The 20,561-nt window shown below is 39.2% G+C and overlaps 1 protein-coding gene across 1 annotated transcript in view; it reads right to left on the minus strand.

Moving 5' to 3' along the window:
• Positions 1–1,700: 1,700 nt before the first annotated feature.
• LOC119726218 overlaps positions 1,701–20,561 on the minus strand; it is a 32,293-nt gene continuing 13,432 nt past the window's right edge. Inside the window, exons 2-5 of the mRNA XM_038197828.1 lie at positions 16,751–16,858; positions 3,557–3,673; positions 2,628–2,708; positions 1,701–2,118 (exon numbers count right to left, since the gene is read on the minus strand). Of these exons, the coding sequence (XP_038053756.1) occupies positions 1,968–2,118; positions 2,628–2,708; positions 3,557–3,648 (324 nt within the window). The 5' untranslated portion in view covers positions 3,649–3,673; positions 16,751–16,858 and the 3' untranslated portion in view covers positions 1,701–1,967. The remainder of the gene's footprint in view (positions 2,119–2,627; positions 2,709–3,556; positions 3,674–16,750; positions 16,859–20,561) is intronic.

The raw sequence follows: 20,561 nt of genomic DNA on the forward strand, positions 1-20,561 counted from the left end.
TTTTTTTAATTGACATGCATATATAAGACCACTAAAGGCCGTCATGGGAAAACAATGAGAATGCACACTAAAAGTGCACCCTCTGTCGACACGAAACAAAAAAATAATGCTGTAGCAAGTTTCTTCACTGAGGGCGCTGTTCAAGGTTAAGAACAACCGGCTGTAAAATAAAAAAAAACTGACAGTCGCCCATTTCTGGAACGGTGCAAACAGAAAACAATGATAGACCTGAGACATAATGACGTCATGCTCTGTTTACACTTAAAGTTTCTAATGAGATCTCGGTGGCTCCCATAAGAAAACGCACACGTAAACAAAGAATTGAAATAATCGTTTTGAGAAAATCATTACTATTTTCGGAGGCCGAAATTTTTAAAAAGAGATCTCTTTAATAGATCTCTCTCATAGGACGCAATCTTCGAAGGAAAATTACAACTGCATATCCAACGCCATTAGATACGTGTACGTGCAGTGTGCATTGTTCTAAACACGGACGCATGTAGCTATTTTCTTCGAAATACGGCGCAGCCGATGCGCGTCACGCGCGCACATTAATTTTGACGCCCAAAATGCTGATACGTCGTAATCATGGCTGTAATCTGTAGGAAGTGACGTCATTTGAAAGAGACCTATAGGAGGATTAACTGTTGTAATTTGAAAACATGATGCCGCCTAAGGTTCTACAAATTGATAGTACTGGCTGACATAAAATGATGCTTTAATAGCAGGGCTTGCAATAAACACAAATCTTATATTTTGACTTTACTTACTTCCTTAGTAAATTGCCTTAAGAAACCTTAAATTGATCATTATTTGAGCAGGTAGCGTAAACAAAAAAAGGAGATAACATACATAAAACGCCATAATCAACTATGGATAGATCTATGGGATAGACACGGTTAACAAACAAAACAACGTCAAATAGTGTCTGTAAGTCACCGTAATTAATGTTAAGTTTTCCATTAATAATCAACTAATTTACTGGAATATTTACATCAAAGGCTGTATTTTTCATACGTCGCAACTTCATCTTCGAATCATCAAGAGTGGAGATATTTAAAACAAGTCCAACAAATCTTCTTCTTTTTTGTATTCGTGATATTAAATTTCATAATTGTTGATTTTTAGCTCCCTTTCAAATTAGGGGCAATGAATCAAAAAGCTCTTTATAAAGAGTTTTCGTAATAAAGTTATAGCGTTTTGTTACCACTCGTTAAAGTTAAGCAGATAAAGGTTTCGAGGTGTTTGCAAGGAATACCGTGTGTCTCGACACTTCTTTTGCTTGTCTTAGAACATACCGATTCCCCGGTCTTCTAATTTAGGTAGACATCAACATTTTTTGTGATACAAGGCCAGAAAAGGGTAAATTTTCAAACGAGAAATGATTTTACACAAAACCTGTTCATAACTTTCACATTGTAGTTAAAGGCATATAGGATAATTTGCTTTTCATGCATTTGTTCGTTTCCAGTACTAACACCACTCAAAATCTATAGAAGATGTTCAAAACCTAACCTGTTGAAGTTTCAACTCAGTGGATATTACACTTTTCGAGAAAATAGTGGAAAACCCTGCACAACCTTTTGATCACGAAACATGACTTCGCCGACGGCACTTGTTATTCCAAAAATCAGTCTAATTGACCGATCGTTTGAAATCACCTACATTTCTTGATTTCTTCTAAATGACAGCAAGCCAGACGCAATAAGTTCACGGGGTGTTTAGTACCAGTACGATCTTAAATCCAAGTAAGCTTTTTGATAATGGTTCTCAAGGTCACTTGTGGACAAATGCAAAGTATCCTATATGCCCTCAATCAGTTTGTACGGCGAACAAAATTCAAATAGTTCAAATAGTTACGTGTTTCAGTGTTTTTGGGTTTTTTTTCACCAAAATTAGGACATATTGTTTTATTATTAGAAGGGAACAAACAAAAAAGGAGGTTTTTTCCAGTGCTGGTTTGTGTTTTACTTCATGTTGTTGTCGTAGAGTTCCAATTCGTCCAGTAGTTCGTTTAGCAGTCGCAACTTCTCCTCGACCGTCGCAGCCTCGTTGGCCCGCCGTTCGGCTTCTAGATTGCCCCAGCCGCGCTCTTCGGGCGTATCTGTGTCCACACCACTGGGAAGTTAAGAAAAAATTAAAAAAAATAACATGACTTTCATAAACAAGGAGAAACTGTTGTTTCTATTTCGTAGTAACCTTTTTTTGTGATATGATGACTACAATGGGAGGGCGCTATTTAACTTCGATAATAGCAGTTTACCAGAATTAAATAGCGCCCTCCTAATGTGGACGCCGTTTCCCAAAACTGATAATCGGATTTCGGTGAAATACGATTCCATCATACAGCACGCACGTGCAATGGGCGCTCGGGCATGGAGGCGTCCCAGTATTCATCCGCCAAACACTGTCATTTCAAAAATGGAAGTTGTGCAAAGTAGGAGATCAAATTTCATTTCCTTTCATTTGATTATTCAGGCAAAGCCGTTAGCTGGAGAAAAAAAAAACCTTCAAATTTTGGAAAATTGCAATTTTAATTGTTGAGTAACGCTGGCCGCTCGACTTGAGTACAGCTAACAATTAATGTTATGGTGCAATATATTTGCTAAATAGGGAATATGACTTACTCTCGCCTGTATGCATCATAAATTCTTTTTATAAATGATGTGTTGCTTTTGCATTGGCCACCTTTACTTCCGGCTCTCATTCTGAAAGTAAAATATACAAGTTTACACTTTTATTATGAACGGTGAATACCGCTTGGATGATGTCAACAATCATTTATTGGAACAATCTGGTTTGTTTACCATCGTCTTTTTGTCACCTAGGTCACCTTGGCCACCTTGAACGCCTTGGTTGCCTTTGTCACTTTGGTCACCTTTGTCACTTGTTCACCTTAGTCGCCTTTGAAGCCTGTGTAGCATTTGTAGCCTTTGTCACTTTGTCCCTTTTCACCTTTGTCACTTTTGTAACCTTTGTCACCTTTGTCTTCTCTGTAGCCCTTGCCGCATTTGTCATCTTTGTCACTTTGTCCCTTTGTCACCTTTGTCACATTTGTAACCTTTATCACCTTTGTCTTCTCTGTAGCCCTTGCCGCATTTGTCATCTTTGTCACTTTGTCCCTTTGTCACCTTTGTCACATTTGTAACCTTTATCACCTTTGTCTTCTCTGTAGCCCTTGTCGCCCTTGTCATCTTTGTCACTTGTTCACATTTGTCACCACTGTCACCACGTTTGAGATGTCGCCACTGTCGCTATTATTACAAGCATCATCGACGTCAATATCTCCTGCATTATTATGTCGGTATCGTCGCCATTATCAGTATGTCAGTGATGCCAGCAAAGTCACCAACTAAACAATGATCTCCGTTGTCATAAAAAGCTCCGTCTTTGCTCTCGCCACTCTTGTGAATGTCGTGTCATTTTTTCTCATCATCACTTTAATGACCAACTTCATCATCGTAACTTTTTATGTTTAAATTTGTTTTAACCTTGAAGAGCAACCTTTCTTGACACTAGTGTCCAGGCGTCTCTGTTACCATTTTGTCACACTCACCCGCAACTCCTTGCCCTTTTCGATTCCTCCGACTCACTCGTCACCGCCAGGACTAACGACATTAACACCACGACTGTCAGAAATTTATGCATCTTGCACTGTTGGGTCGATTCAATCCTGCAAAAGGAAAACAAAGGTAGAAAAACATAAAATGGTATTGGACTTTTGCAAATAATGGATATTGCCTCGTTGAAGATTGAATAAGTTGGCCAATCAAGAACAAATTTACAAAATATTCAAACCACGCCGGACTTTGTAAAATAATTCGAAAAGCGATGGGGGGGGGGGGCTGACAACACCTGACAATAGGTGGCGCATGTGGTGAATGTTAGGTGGTGAAAACTATTAAATAAATGTAGCCCAGACTTAAAATGCTCGCTGTGGGCTATTTTTTTAAGTGACTTTGATGCTATTTTTTCTTTATTCACAGCTGCTTTTTCCCCAACCACACCGATTTTGGGGAGGTCCAGCAAACAAATCTGGGGGATGATTCAGTGGCCTCCTGGTCAAAAAATCGGGAGTTGGGTATATACACCCCCATCCCGGAATTTACGCCCATGAAATTTCATAAGCATTATGGGCGATGTCTGCCCCCACATACACATATGAGGTCACACATACTGAAATTTGTATTCTTGTGGAGACATTTCTTTGTCCTCATGTAGTAAAGTTTTCGAGTTGGAAAGTGAAGTTTCAAAACATGGTACACGGTACCATGTGGAGACATGTGCACAATAAGTAACAACAAATTGTATACGTCTCCACGGGGCAAGGTGTATAGGTGAATATCACAAAATAGATGTATGTATTTTACTCAAAAACTAGGAATTTCCAAGGTGTGTTGATCAGTCGCAAAATAAAGTATTTTATTTAAGGGATATTTGGTCCGAATGTCAGCCCAGGAAATTAATTCTGGTTAAAATAGGAGCATTTTGCAGACGAGAACAAATACATGACTCCACAAGGATACAAATTCCAGTATGTATGTGATTATGAATCATTTTGCGTAAACCTGTGCACCATAATTGTCGGTGACACAATCGACTTCTTGAAGGTTAAGCATATCTTGCTTAACACGACCTCCTGCTTTTCACAAAGACGTTTCCTCCAAAGTGAAAAAAAAAATCTAAATTAAAATAAGGAAGCATCTCAGCCTCAATCCCGGCCTCTCCTTAGATGAGCTGAAGGCATGGTATTGCCAAGGCTCCCCATATCTCTTTGTGCGGTTATCTGTGCCCCATCTTAAGCGATTGTCAAAACGAAAATTGACGTCAGCCCACTGAATTACCATCTTAAAAGAAAAAAAAAATCGCCCACATCTTTGATGTCATTGAAAGACAGAGCAACGGCAGTGGATCCATCGGCAGGAAGCCCTCATTTTCTTCGCTACCACGGCGGAGCGGCGTCTGCTGTCGCCCTCCAAATGAAAAGCCATTAAGCATCCCTTTTAAATTATAGTCGACATTTTGCCTTTCGAGGCGGCGAAAGTTTTAGTAGCGGCTGAATCAAAACAGACATTTCCAGCATTTTATTTGGGTTTTCAGGAAATGTCAATACAGATATACATAATTCTGAGCGAGCGGGTTTGTTTACTTTTTGTTTCAAGCTTCTTGCCTACATTTGTAAGAGCCTTGAAATAGATGTTAGATTAACCCATTTTTGTGCAATGTCCAGATCTCCATGTTGTATGGGAATACATTGGCACCCTACGAATTAATTTGTGTTGACGTACGTCGCCGTTGCTGTTGTTCTGTCACTTCGGTTGTTGTTAGTGTCATCTTTGTTGTTGCTGATGTTGTTACTGTCGTTGTCGTTACAGAGTTGTAATCGAGTCTGTCACAAGCCATCACAAGTCAATGACAAGTCGATCACTAGTCATCCAGTCCCTAGTCAAATCACAAGCTATTGACATGAACTGTGACAAGTCATTCCTTTGTCATTGTTCATCTCTTGATACTTCTGACCTGACTTGTGAATTGACTTGTGACTGACTCGATTACAACTCCGTGTCATTGTCACCGTCACTGTCGCGTCATTGTCGTCGTCGACTTTGATTTGGTTGTATCGTCAAAACAACTGAACTCCATATCCATTTCCTTTATTCCGCTCGCCAGTTTTCTTTTATTCCGCTCGCCAGTCTTCCACTTGAAATTAACACTTTTCAGTTCTAGTATCGCATACCCCCCCCCCTTGTTTAATTCTTCCTTCTTCTTTTCCTTGTTTTTCCCTTTGGGTCTTTTTCTACCTATCATACGCCCCGCCCCCTCTTTTTTTTCTTAAATATAAAAAAAATAATAGGATCTCGTTTTCCTGTAGTAGGATGGCTTTGTAGAGGTGTTAGTCACCTGTTCCATCTTGCCACTCACTGGCTTAATAATTCTGAGCGAGCGTAAACTCTTTTTTCTGGCATAAACTCTTTTTTAACAATTTATTGAAATTGTAAATTTTCGGTATTTTTTAATCTGTGATTTTTTATATCTTGGTTTTTTTTTATATTAGCGAGTGGAGAAGTGTAAAAAAATAAATATAAAACAAATAAATACATAACTAAATTTACATTCTGTGTTCTGACTCGCAGCAAATACATTTGGTCGAGGACCGAGATATGACATTGAGAATTGAAAGGATTTTATTTTTCCGAGAAAAATACAATCTGTTGCATAGTCCTGTAAGCTCGAATTACTTTAAATCCGGTATATACACGGTCTCTGCCTACGCTCCAACCCTGACCCTGGGGTCTAGCCTGTACCGTTGGTCCCTGGCTCTCCAGCTGGTTTCCTAAACCAGAAAAAGGTGTAAAAGCCCGATTCATACTCGGCGCCAGAGCGAAAACGAACGCGAATTTGTGACATCATGCTAAGTATTTGCACTGCGAATTCGTAAAAGTTGAATATATTTCAACTCGGACGAATTTTGCAGCGAATGTTTCATGACGTCAAATTCGCTTCGCATTCGCATTCGCACGAAGTATGAACCGGGCTTAATTCTCTTTCCTGATGGTACCAGGGTTCTGTTAGTTCTTAAAAGTTATTTTTCAAGCAAAATGCAAAACTTAAAATTAATCGGTACGTCTTAAGCTCGGTTCATACTCGGCGCGAAAGCGAACGCACATTTGTGACGTCGTGGCAAGTATTCGCGCTGCGAAGTCGTAAAAGTTGAACATATTTCAACTCGGGCGAATTTCGCAGCGAATGTTTCATGACGTCAAATTCGCTTCGCATTCGCACGAAGTATGAACCGGGCTTTAGTTCATAAAGGTATCAAAAGATTTAGTACTGTACATAAATTTCATTCACTCCCGTGCCCTATATTACCATCAGTTTTCCTTACACATACATGTTATTCAAAGCCACGCTCTAATGTGAAATGTGTCTTTTATTTTCCATAAGAGTGACAACTGATACCCTTGGCTCTTGAAGAAAATTCCTAAAAGCCTAGTTTATCGATCCTGTGCGATGCGTGGCCAAACCGCAAGATGTCATATTCACATCGTAATGGTTTCAACAAAATACACCCATCGGAAGTGGCTGGAGCAAGCGAGGCGGTAGCCAGACGCATCTCCGGTTCATTTATTATTCACGAGGAGCGGACTTGGTCTGGTAGTGGTCTTTGCTTTGGGGATCTCATAACATCAATATTTCAGTTTGGATAAGCCATATCCTCGAAGTTATGAGTCGAGCTGGCTCCAATTTCACCTCTATGCAGTGTTTAATTTATTGGATACCACTCAGTGACTTGTACTCAAGGCCAAGAATGTCCTACACTGACCAAACCATGACACTTGCCCTCAATTTGTTTTCTTAAGGTAGGATTTCATGGCAATGCATTTCAGGTTAGTAAAACAAAGTAGAATCAATGATTCCAGATATGAACAGGGCTGAAACCGTGTGTATATCTAAGAAATTCAGATGGAACTTCACCTGGTTATTGATTGACCTTCAATTGACTTTTTTGTTTTAAATCGGTTAATGGATCAGGACTGTTCTAACGGTTGATCATTATTTTATGGCCAAAAAAAAATCACTCAATGTCATCACTACCAATGTGACTTTCCTGCATTCAATACATACTTACCTGTTTTTACTTTTCAAAGCTGATTGGTTAAAGGAGTACATTGCTGCGAGTTGTAATGTTGTGATTTGAAATTCAGTCTTTTGTTTTAATTTGTATAATTTTCATATCTTCCATATTCTCCATGAGTGGCATGAATATTGAATATTGAGTTTTGGGGAAAATGATAAAGAAGCAAATAACAATACATATTTTATATCCCGTTGTTTTGGTCCATATTCACAAATTAAAAATGTGACTGCAGTATTCAGTTATATTGGTCTATATTTACAATGTAAATTCAATGAATATTATATACTCGGTGCGCGTTTTTGTTTTTGTTTTTAAAAAAAACTCAACAGAATTGAAATCGAATATTCAGTTGTGTTATCACACATCCAAAATGGAAAAGAATAAATTATATTGAATAGCGTGTCCGCTATAAACCTCATAAATGGATTATCCCTTGAATATTGTTTTTCTTTATCTGCGGATTAGAGCGGAGTGCCCGGAGGACGTACCGGTAGAGCCGCTGCAAGTAAACTTTTCGCGGCATTCCTGTGTTTCGAAATCACTTGATTATCTCGCTCCAAATACTTTCATATCATTCGATTATTGGCGGGCCTTAGCTAAGGAAAGAGCTTCCAAAACTCTCAGTTTGAATTCCGAGTCCTTTGATGCAAATTCCATCAGATGTAAGTTCCAATTTCTTCGAAGATCTCATTTGCGTCCATTCGTGAAGTCATGGTCCTTGTTTGTGCAAAAACCGTTTGCTTTCCAACCGCTTCGAGTGAGTTTGTTGTGATGTAGGTTTTCATCTTTCAAAAGTTGCATCCCTTTCAATCTTTGAGAGCCAAGTCGCCAATTTTAATTCATGATTTTCCAATTGTTGTTTCGCTTTCTTGCTGTGTTGAGGGGTTTTGTATGCCTGTCCACTGATGTTATTGCAATCTTTGAAACATCTGCTTGTTTTCCTTTTTGTGTCACCAAAATCATTTTTCGTTTTCGAACTGTTAAGGTTTGTTTTTCCATGTGCTTTTCCTTTTGAAAATTGAGATATTTCTGAAGATTGCATTTAAGTCCATCGTTGAAAGCTATGGCTTAATACGTATGTTTCTTGAGTGTTTGTTTGTTTGTTGGGTGTTTGTTTGTTGTTGTTGTTTTTGTTTGTTCTTTCTTTCCTCAGTGGGCTGAGATTTTTTTCCTGAGGTGCATGTTTTAAAGTGCAGATTTCCTAAAAGCAATGCTAAGGTTCACCGTACGAATTCACAGATTGGTGTAAGCATTTCCCGTGGTAACCCGCAGAATCTTCTAGGCAATCTTTGTATTGCAAGCTCAGAGTCTCAGTGCCATCGACCTTGCCCCGAAAGAAAACTCATCCTCGCTCTTGCTTCATTGGCGGAAAATCAAATTAACGCCGCCCGTTGCCATATTTCGTTATTGTGTCCAGGAGTTTATTTTTTCCCTTCCAATGGGATTTGGAAGGATGAGGCTCGTAGACTTGTATCTTAACGTTATATCATTATCCCAGCAACGTCGTTAAACTCGACTTAGCCTCCAAAATCATTTCCACGAAGCTATTATGTCATTATGCATTCACGACAATTGCCCACGATGTTGTTGTGCTATTGTGTAACGCATGCAGTCACCTCCGCGCCAAAATGTGGAAAACATAGTATTAATTCGGTTGAAAACATAACTTCGCTTTCTGTGATCTAAATTAGATTATTTGTCCATGACGTCCGGTCATAGGACTGAAGTAATTGAGATAATGACGTCACACGAGATAGGCGTTTGAGTTCGGAAGATAAGCTTTCTTTGTCAAACAAAATAGTCTGGCAGCCAAATGCTTCTTTTTACCTGAATCTTGCATCAGGGGATATAATGTTTGGACAGATTCCTGCTCTTTAGACCATGTGTAATCAGAATCTGCACTATGACCTTATCTGAAGTTTGGGCATTTTGAGATATCAGTGAAAAAATCCTCCAACTATTTTGATCAGAAAGTCATGAGTTGTGACATATTACCTTTCACAACTATAATGGTGGCGCTGTCTATTTTCTCATTATTGTTTTATTACACAAAATAAAGCAAAACATTATGTAACCAAATATTTGTTTCCAAAGGACAAATAATGTAATACTTTTAAATCTGTGACAGAGGATTAACATGTTCAGTCTGGTTCCCTCTGGTATAGTGTTTTATATGCAATCTTGTTCGGGTCAGGGTACACGCACATGTAAACAACCTGAGAATCACATAACTGTTGTTGCTGTTGGATTGCAAGTCCGCTCGAAATTCTTCAATTTGTAAGGGTATGTAATTACAATGTAGCCTCATTGTGACACTGGTAATTGAATAAATTAAGAATACAGATTTTAAGGAGGGTTTCAATAGTTTATAAGCTCTAGGAGCTGTTCTTGGTACATAAAGTTAAACTGGTGGGCCTTCCTGTGTAACTGTAGTCCAGTGTAGTGTATTTAAGTTATGTTCTCGGCTGAGTTCGGTTACACGAAGGACCAGTACGTACTGAATATATACACAAACAAGCTAGTTGCACTGCAAGTTGAGAAACATTTAAAGGAGTTTTCGAAATTGAAGGATGGTCAAGGAGGGGTTAGTTTGCCTTCTAGCACGAGGTCCTTTTTAGGGGTCTCCGTATTAGGGCGTCACACTACGGGTTTTAAACAAACTACTTGCAACCAAATATTCACTTTCTCACTCGAAAATCTCTTCACAATGCAGCCCTGACTGGTCCGCGTTTCTTTAAATTTTGAGAACAATGAGTCGAAAAATTATAAAATAAATAAATAAATAATGTTGATTGAGTTAAAAAAACAACAACGCTGCAGCAACAGAAGGGTAAACAAAGGTATTGAATTTCAAACAATTACGAAAAAAACTTGACACCATGGCTGCCTGTTTTCATTCGCCAAGGTCCAAAAACAGCTACGACATCTTTTCAACCGTCCCGGAAATAATTTCAATGTCACAATGAAGGCAAGAAACTGACAGAGATGCTGGAATCAAGTACCATATTCTTGTCCAAACAATTTTACTTTTAGCGTGAGGACATCGAGAGCGCAATTCATTCGTTTCATTTCACCAAGCGCGTCCGTGTTATCGATTATTTAACTCATTTCTGCGTGCAGTCTGTACAATAAAAAACGCTGGACATTCTACTTGAATTTCCAGTCAATATCACATACAAAATAAACAATCTTTGCTACCAATTAGCCTCCTCAAGCATGCGGAATTCTATTGATTCTGGTAGCTGAGTTTCCCATGTGTTCCCCTCCTGCTACTGAAATTGTTGCTTTCTGAATCAGTCAGGCAACAAGGGCTAAATAAAATAATAAACCAGCACGGTCACTGCCTTGATCTCTCCTTCCCCATTTACACTGACACCGAATAACGGGGGAAAAACTACGAGTTCTCAAGAACTAGCGACCCCCACCTTTGATACAAATTCCCGGCCATTCTCGGCAACTTCCCCCGCGTTTTTTTTTTAACCAAGCCAAGGAGAAAGGGTTTCCGCTGTCGCCGCCGGACATGAATGCTTTTAAGCAACCCTCGCCCCTTTTTCTTAACTTTTGGCTCTAACCCAATTTGGGCCGTAAGTTGTGTTAAGTGCGAGCGCTGGTCAAAGTTTGAATACGTAACTGGATTCCACGAGTGCATTGACATTTTAAGAAGTCCAGTTCTTATAGTTTGACATAAGACCAATCCCTCCGCCCCCAGCCCGCCAAAACAAAAAGGAAGAAACAAAAAGGAATGGAAAGAACCGTTACTCTTACAAACACAATCCTTTTCTACTTTCTACAGAGAGGGCTGACCCCTGCCCCGATACGGCCATGCATTTTTTTTCTTTGAAATTTGAAATAGTGTGTGGACGACATCAACGTTATGTACAACTGGAAGTTTTAGTTCAATTCGCTCCGCCATTGGACATGCAGAGCCTCGATCTGGCAACTTTACACAATAAAAATAGCCGGTTCAGTGATCTGAACCCCGACACGGGAATCACTCAACCGGCTATGATCATTTTGTGTAAAGTTGCCAGATCGAGGTTGTGCATGCCCATGGCGGAAGTGTGAAAAGAGCGAATCAAACGACTTGTTTTAACCATGGCTAATGATATTTGCATTGCTGAGTAGGGATTAGCACTTTCAGTATACGCACGGTCGATGAAATAGGTGAGCACAATATTAGTTTCTACACTCATCACTTTGTATGCACTTATAGGGGCTTCGTAGTGTTGGCCGCCTGCTTATAAAGGATAGCAGAATGCTGACTATAGGGTTGATGTCCAGAGAGTCTGGGATTACGACTGCAGATACGACTAACACGACTAGTATGGGTACAGTCGCCTGACGTGTACAACCTGCGGAACCATCCTCGATTGCTTCGGCATGCACTAAACCAATAACTGCCTTCTATTTTATGCCATGGACTGTTAGTCTTCGTTCGAGCCTTAGACCAATACTTCGCTAGGCCGACAGACAGCTATTTCATCTTTAGATAGAGCAGAGCCAGATCTTTATTATGATCTCTCACACACACATTCAAAATATGATGAATATGGAAATTATGTGGGTCAAAACATGGACAAGTCCTACTATTTCCCAGTACTTCTCTTGTGTGCAAGATGTGCCTTGCCCCTGATACTCAAATATAGCTCTGCCGTCTCATGGTGTTAGATTAGGTCGCATTCTTTTTTCAAAAGCTTAATGTGTAACGAAGGGGTTGATAAGTTATGTTACGAGGACTGTTTATTTACACATGTATAATAGAAAGAATAAGAAAACGAAGACAAACATTCTGTAATCTTACCCAACCCCGGAATCCCGACCCCCGTAGACTGCAGCTCCAGGCCCTGATCTGATATTATTAGTCACTCAAAGTGAACAATGACACGAGAAATGTCCACGCAACCAAACCGACCGATCGCGACTGGAATAACGTCTGACAAGCGCAGGAACCGCCCGAGGAGAAAGAAAAGCCGAGCGGTACCCCGATATGAATCGCGCAAGCAGCAGAGCGGAGCAAACGTGTATGTCATTAGGAGTAATATGCGGACGACCATCTTAAAGATGATTATCTGCCGAGAGCACGGCTGCTCATTCCTTGATGGGAGGATGTAATTCTTGAAGTCACTACCGATATCAAGCGCGTAATGTTATCGACTGGATGCAGAGTAATGGGCTCAGGATGACGCTGGGGAAATGTTCACCTGAAACTCCGGTGAAACGGAAGGATTTCTGTCGACTTGGTTTCATTATTGTCCTTCCGAACATGCTCATCTTGTGCCTGTATGTTTTCCGGAATGGCGTTTGTACGTTTTCGTACCCTGGCCATGAATTGACTGTTAATATCATACTTCCTCTTTGAGAATGGTACAAAAACGCAGAGAGGTGTAAAATTAATAAGATATTCATTCGCAAGGCAGCGCTTCAATTTGGAACCGTACAGAGAAACAGTCATGACAATAATTAGTAAATGCTTTCCTTCGGAGTGAAGCGTTGGTGAGGGTCGATACCCTTTTACAAGTGTCAACAAACTAACAACGTAATGTAACTTTATATCTTGAACTCTCACGCAGGTAGCCGGATATGCGCGCGTGGTGATGTCAGGTATCCGATACCCACACTACCCGTTGCTGCAAAGCCCTAGTAATGAAAACCATCATTAGTTTCAAAGCGCTTGATTTCTAGATACGGCGGTCCTTCATCTATTGTAGAAGAAAACCAAATTGGCCTCGTCACAATCAATAGCGCCGATTGGTAGAAGCAAAAGGAGGGGGCGGAGCCAAGGACAGCCCTTTCATTAATCCTGATATGTAATTACACAATTCAACATTGGCAATTTCGTTTCATTTCGAATGTTTCCTGGTTGAAGGTCGAGAGTGGTACAAACAACAATTGTTCATTTCCGACTTCGCTTGAATTAAAATAGAAAAAAAGTTCGCAAGATAGGGAGTTTTCATTCAGTGAAACTTTACCAAAATCGTGAGTGACATTGCACGGTAAAACATTCTACTTTTTAACGAGTCTTGTTTATTCAAGAGTACAACCCCAGTCGTGCGATAATCGAGTATCAGATATCGAAGCCCTCAAAACAAAATCGAATATTCGGTTACCTGAGTCTGTGTTATTTGTCTCGCAGGCAACGCATCGCACTGGAATGACTGTCATACAGAAATTGTCACGACTTTGGGTAAAAATCAGGCCAGAGTTATCTCTGTTTGATCAAGGTAAATTAGATTCTTTGCGATGGCGACAATTTATCACAAGGTGTTATGGTTTCGATTTGTCAAGACGTTTGTTTCTAGTGTAAACATTATTGAATGGCACTTTTATCTCTGCCACAAAACAGGCGTAAGTTTATCTCCCGCCGCAGTAATAGTTGTAACTTTATCTCTTAACAGTAAAAAAAAACACACACAAAAATCAGGTGTTCGTTTCTGATTCTCTGTACATGTGCTGGGTACGTGATGCCATTTACACGATTTTTCGTTGACACAAATGTGTTTCTCTTTCTTTTTTATCAACATGGGAAAAGGAGGTCAGACATTCTGTGAAAACGTGCTAAGCCCCAGATCAAAAGGCGCCAAATTGAGATTCACATTTTGATTCGTTGCCAAATGATTGTGACAAAATTGTGGGCTTTGGATGTGATTTTGTGGAGACTTGTCTTAATGGAACTGTGTGTTTGTATTTTCTAGTCAAAACAACCACCAACGCTTAACCTACTTCGTACTCTGAATAAAACTGTTTTTATAACTGTTGCTGTTGCTATTAATAATGATACTGCAACAGCTGGTGCTGATGCTATGTTGCTGCTGTTGTTGTTGTTGTTTTGCTGTTGTTGTTGTTGTTGTTGCTGCTGCTGTTGCTGCTGTTGTTGCTGTTGTTGTTGTTGTTGTTGTTGTTGTTGTTGTTGTTGTTGTTGCTGTTGTTGTTGCTGTTGTTGCTGTTGTTGCTGCTGCTGTTGTTGTTGTTGATGCTGTTGTTGCTCTTGTTGTTCTTGTTGCTGTTGTTGCTGTTGCTGGTGGTGTTGTTGTTGTTGTTGTTGTTGTTGTTGTTGCTGCTGCTGTTGTTGCTGCAGCTGCAGCTGCTGCTACTGCTGCTAATGTTGCTGTTGTTGCTGCTGTTGTTGTTGCTGTTGCCGCTGTTGCTGCTGTTGCTGCTGTTGCCGCTGTTGCCGCTGTTGCCGCTGTTGCCGATGTTGCCGCTGTTGCCGCTGTTGCCGCTGTTGCTGCTCTGTTGCTGATTTCGCTGTTGTTGTTTCTGTTATTGGTGTTGCGTTTCCGTTTATACAGGGTGGTACAAAAAGAAGGAAAACCCTCTTTCGGGTTTAACTTATTGGAACGGTTTAATATTGTGAAATATAGCTCTTCAACCATACGTGATGAAAACAATCTTTAAAAAATCGCAAGAATAGAGTTATTATGCTAATTTGGATACAAGTCACCAAAATCACTCTTATCCACGTGTAAGTCTTAGTGTAGTGGTTTTTTTTTGTCTTCAAATCAGGCACCGGAGCTCAGTCAAGCGGATGGAATAACGCCGTCCGTGGACAAACAGGTATGGCACATGACATTTAACAACTACCATATCTCAGAGACAAAACATGCATTTGCAATCGGTTTTTTCGTCAGTTATGTTTAAAGATCAAATACGATTAAATTGAATTTTTGAAATATGCTGAACAAGTAGGTGAAAATTGTTATCAAAAAAGTGGGTTTCCTTCTTTTTGCACCACCCTGAATAATGGCTTGGTTAACATTACTCCACTTAAAATTTGAAACTGTCCACGTCACATTCCGATTCTAATCAGCAAAGATGACGTCATGCTAGTTCCTCTTTCGGATTAGTGTTATCTTTTTAAAGGCTGCTTTTTTTGTTTAGTCTTATTTTACGTCTACCCCTTGTCTTTAACCTTGACGTAGAATTTCGTCACTCCATAATGCAGCTGTAGTCGCGATATCAGCGAATCATACGATGGTGTGATAGTGGAATTTGTTATTCAATTCATGAGCGGTCACATCGCATCTCTTAAATTACATTGCTTCATTGAAGAGCACGATTTGAAAACGCAAAGACGATACTTCAATGCTGTGTCTCTTTGGCTTTTATCTCTGATTGGTTGATAATAATGATTGCAATCATTTGACGCTTTCAAACACATTTCAAAGAACCGCTAATTGAATTTGAGCACTGTGACTATCGTCTCTGCTTTGTACGACGCATTCCTCAACCAGTGCACATTAGGATATAAAGTGCACGGTGTGTGAAATAATGCTCATTATCAATTTGCAAGCGTGTTTTGTAAACCGTCTTGGGCAGTTTTGTTCTTGTATCGTACTTACGATAATGCTGGATAAGTAAATATTAATTGCATTGTTATGTGTGATATAGCGTTGAAATCGCAGAGAAAAGAGGATTTGAATGCTTATCGCGCTATTAACTCGTTAAATAATTAAAGGAAAAGAGACAATCAAGAATGTTGTGTTTAATGGCCTTGTGTGTTCCTTTGAAAATCTTCCAAAGATCATTTGAATCCACATTGGTGAGCTTTGCCGTGAGTGAATGAGACGTCGGTACTACTAAGCAATCACTAGCGTCTCAAAATATAATCAAAAAAGCATTTAATATTGACAGTTTTTATATTAAGCTTGTCTGGAATTTCTTTTGGACGAAATTATTGATAAAAGGTCTCTCTAAACAAAATAAAACAGGTTGGAAAAACACTTTTGGGACCGGAAATTCGAGCGATTCACAATACAGTGCGCCACCAAAAAAAGTTGCCATGGAGAGTCCATTTTTCAAGTTTACGGTCGACAAAACATGGTCCATTCGAATGAGTGTCAGTCGACAATTTTAGCAGATTTGTTATAGATTGGGGCATAGCGCTCTGCTGCCTAACAAAAAACACCATATTGATAAAAATAAAAGAAAAGGGCAAACGGATACTCGAACCATATGCTTACGAAACTGACCGGAAAAAAAACTAACAATTTCAAATGTCCCGCGCTACGAATTTGTCGACCATCTTCCACAATGCACTGGGGAAAAAATTAACTCTCCCTGGCAAACTCTTGTTGGCGCACTGCATTGTGAATCACCCGAATTAACCCTTACCTGTGGGCGTGAAACACCTTCTTTTCCAGTTGAACTCCAAAAAGTTACCAACAAACTCGTCCGACAGCTTAGTACGCTTCTCTTCGTATGAAAATCGCGGGGTGCTTCCTGTAATCGTTAGGGGAAAAGAAATAAAATGTTCGTGAGATCTTTGTACCTTCAGTATCTTTGTGTGGAAATCAAAACTGAAAGAATTCTGACAATTGAGAAACTTGATTAAAAAATGATGATAAATCGTTGAAAAGGGGGAGTTGCTATCTCGTCCGAAGTTCAAAAACTGCACAAATATAAAATTCCGCATATCTTGAATATTTGTGCCGAATTTGACGTAGCATTCCACAAATGACCCTCTTAGCTAGAGATCAAAAGCACTTGATTTGTTGTAAAACCCGAAGCCAAATTACTGCAGCGAACAATAAATTAACAACTGTTCAAACTTGACAGAAGGGTTGAGGTACGAGGTTCATACGCCCCATGTTATAAAGGCATATAGGATCATTTGCTTTTCATGCATTTTGTTCGTTTCCAATAATAACACCACGTACATTCCAAAGAAGAATGTTTAGAACTTAACCCGTTGAAGTTTCAGCTCAGTGGATATTATACACCGTGTGAGAAAACAGTCAAAAATCATGCTCAAGTTTAGATCTCCAAACACGAAGCACTCTTTATTCCAAAAATCAGTCGATTGACCTATCGTTGGAAATCAACTGCATTTCTTGATTTCTTTAACATGACAGCAAGTCAGACGAAATAATTTCACGGGGTGTTTAGTACCAATACAATCTTTCATCCATGTAAGCTTTTTGATAATTCGTTAGGTTACTTTGGGGATAAATGCAAATGATCTTAACGTATGCCTTTAATTCCCTGAGCCGAACAACATTGTCATAAGTAAGATTTTGTCTTAATGCGCGTTCGCACGCCGTTAAAAAGTCATCACAAGTCGTCCAGTCTCAAGTCATGTGGCGTGCAATTTAAAAATAATGATGGCAAAAAAAATACTCCTTTTTCATAATGTTCGTCTAAAGATCCGTCTAATGATTTGACAAGTGATTCGGCATGTAATTGACTAGTGGTTGAATTGTTATTGTTGTTCGTAAAAAGGTCGGTGGCAACTGTGTGATCTATTTTTAATATCTTTATTGTCTTTGTTTTATTTTCATTACTAGGTCTGACGCTTTCTAAATATTATTTATATTTAATCCTGATCTTCTGTTTCTTTTGTGTTGAACTCAACCCATATTTATTTTCAGTTGTAACTCCTATCCGCATTTTTACAATTTGTTAATTGTACTTGTTTTGTAATATCTTTATTAAATGTGTGTGTGTGTGTTTACATTATACTCCCTGTAAAATAATCATGAAATAGGGAAATTAAATTAACATTCATAAATACCTAAGACAGTTTACCCACTCCTTTTGGTCGGGAGCACCTCGCATAGCCGGTTTTAATGGGTTGATAAAGACATGGCTGACTGGTCTTAAACACTTTTCCAGTGTCACATGAAATTTGGATTCCTATGACATCTAGTGCCTTTTAACGTGTTATTTGTTGAACGTTTACAATCCTTACGTAGCCATGCGAAATACTACCAGTGAGTCAGTATTTCAAAGTCCTAAATTCACAACGCACCGGCACAGCTGCCTTCTACGTCACATCGCGCAGTACGCGCGACGCGCGCGCCAATCTCCATATAAGGAGTTGTTTACGACTTACTCGCGAGCTGGACAATTCATTTTATAGCTGGAGGGGTGTTTCTAAGAATATGAAGTAAAATCGTTGGAAATATATAATTTTGACTTGTTTTGACTTTTGGACCGAAAAGTTTTGATTTTTTTTGTATTCATGAATGGGAATAAATATGTGCTTGGCCGGTATTAAACACACTGTTTAAGACCGGTTGGAGTCTAGGTGCTGAAAATTACCCTCGCCCCCGGCTCGGGTTAATGTCAGCATCCAGACTTAAACCGGTCTTAAACAGAGTGTTTAAAACCTCCAAAGCACACATTTATTCCCTTAAAATATAACTGTGATTAACTAACAACGACACTGAAATATCATTGGTGCTATAAACATCTTCACTGTTTCTTCCATTCCTTTAAAAAGCCTACGTCTTTCGTCCCCTCGGAAAGGGCCACATTGCCCTTGCGTGTGAATAGTATGAAGAATTAATATAAAAATTAATCATCTGCTCATAACGAGAGTATAATTCATTTTTACGCTTGATTTCTTGCCTTCTCTCTCTGAGTGTCTCCCATCTGTCACTGTCGGTCTCGACTGTCAAGGTCTAAATTTGGGCGTTGACAGATTTCATCGTTCATCAGACATCATAAAAAAAAAGAGTTGGCAGAAAGAAACATGTCACTAGGAAGGCCTCATTGTACCAGCCAGAGAAAAAACACATTTTTGTGGTGTAGAATAGTTTGTGGTATTAAACTGTTAGTTGTTCATTCAGAAAAGAAAATTGGAAAATACGGGGTTTTTTTGTAATCGGTTTGTATCTTTCAATCAGGAAATTAACCATTTTGTTTATATCGTGATCTGAAATAGCAACATACCCTATGCGTATGCTCATAGAATGTGCTTATTACTGTATTTCTGCTTGAGAAAAGAATTGAATTGGATCGCTTTCTATTTAAATAATACGTTCTAATGACCGCTTCATTCACATGAATAATTTATTGTCAGACACAAATACACCTTTTCGTTACAAAATATATGGACATAATCTTCATTTTCGTTTATAACATTTTATTAGTTATAAGGTTATTAGAGTACAATTTGTTTTACACATGAACCGGATCAGTGTCAGATTATGGCGCGATGAAAAATCATTTTTTTAAGTAAGAATCTCAAATGCAATCCCTTCATAAAATATAAATATGCATACTGTCGAATACAACACCTTGTATCGCATGCGTTTAACACCCAGCACCTCATACATCACTCTTGTCCCATACGTTCTTGAGGCGTTCAAAACACTTAATGTTTGATTTCGTGTGCATTGCCGCCCTGAGCAGATGGGATATTATTGAGTAAATTGTGTGATTCAACGCCCTGCCATCTGTTTTGTTTTGAGAAACCTCAGAGGAAAAAGAAAGGAATCGAAAAGAAAAAAAACAGACTGAGTGTGCTTACATTTATTTACAAAAAAGGCTGAACTCTAAAGTACTTTAATGAGAATTAAATTTAAGTTCATCAAAACGCTGGATTATGTTTGCACTAACCGCAAGACACACATTTTGACAGCCAAGTGGCTTGAGTCAATACAATCGTTTAAGTCTGAACTTGATACTATTACGATGGTTGTAGATGGTTGCCTCGAATGTTACGAAATCTCGGATTTGTCACCGCTTTGGCAACATCTCGTCCCAAAGGATTCAATACAATTTTTACAAAATCCTAACCTCTGGTTTGTGTGACATCATTTATGCCCTGATTTGATACTGGCCTAACCCCCAGGCTGATGGCCTAATAGGCAAGTAAGCAACTTGTAGTCTGTTTTCTATTCCCCGTGTACACGTAGCTCTCTGGTAGTAAGGCCTTGACCTCCCGTTAAATTTTAATTAATTAATTATTCAGATGCACAGGGATGGAGAAATAGCTGTGTGTTGTTGGTTTTGTTTTGTTTTTTACAAGGAACGGTTCGTGTTGGTTGTGGAAGCAAAATACTTCCGGTTTTGCTTCATTGGTTACAGCTCAGTATACGTCAAAATGCACGTTAATGTGGGCGTTCTGCCAAATTTAATCAATAACAACAAGCGTATAGATTGTTATACCCGAATTCTTCATCAGAAGTGAAATGAC

Source organism: Patiria miniata, unplaced genomic scaffold, assembly GCF_015706575.1.
Source record: "Patiria miniata isolate m_02_andy unplaced genomic scaffold, ASM1570657v1 HiC_scaffold_1, whole genome shotgun sequence".
Lineage (NCBI taxonomy): Eukaryota > Metazoa > Echinodermata > Asteroidea > Valvatida > Asterinidae > Patiria > Patiria miniata.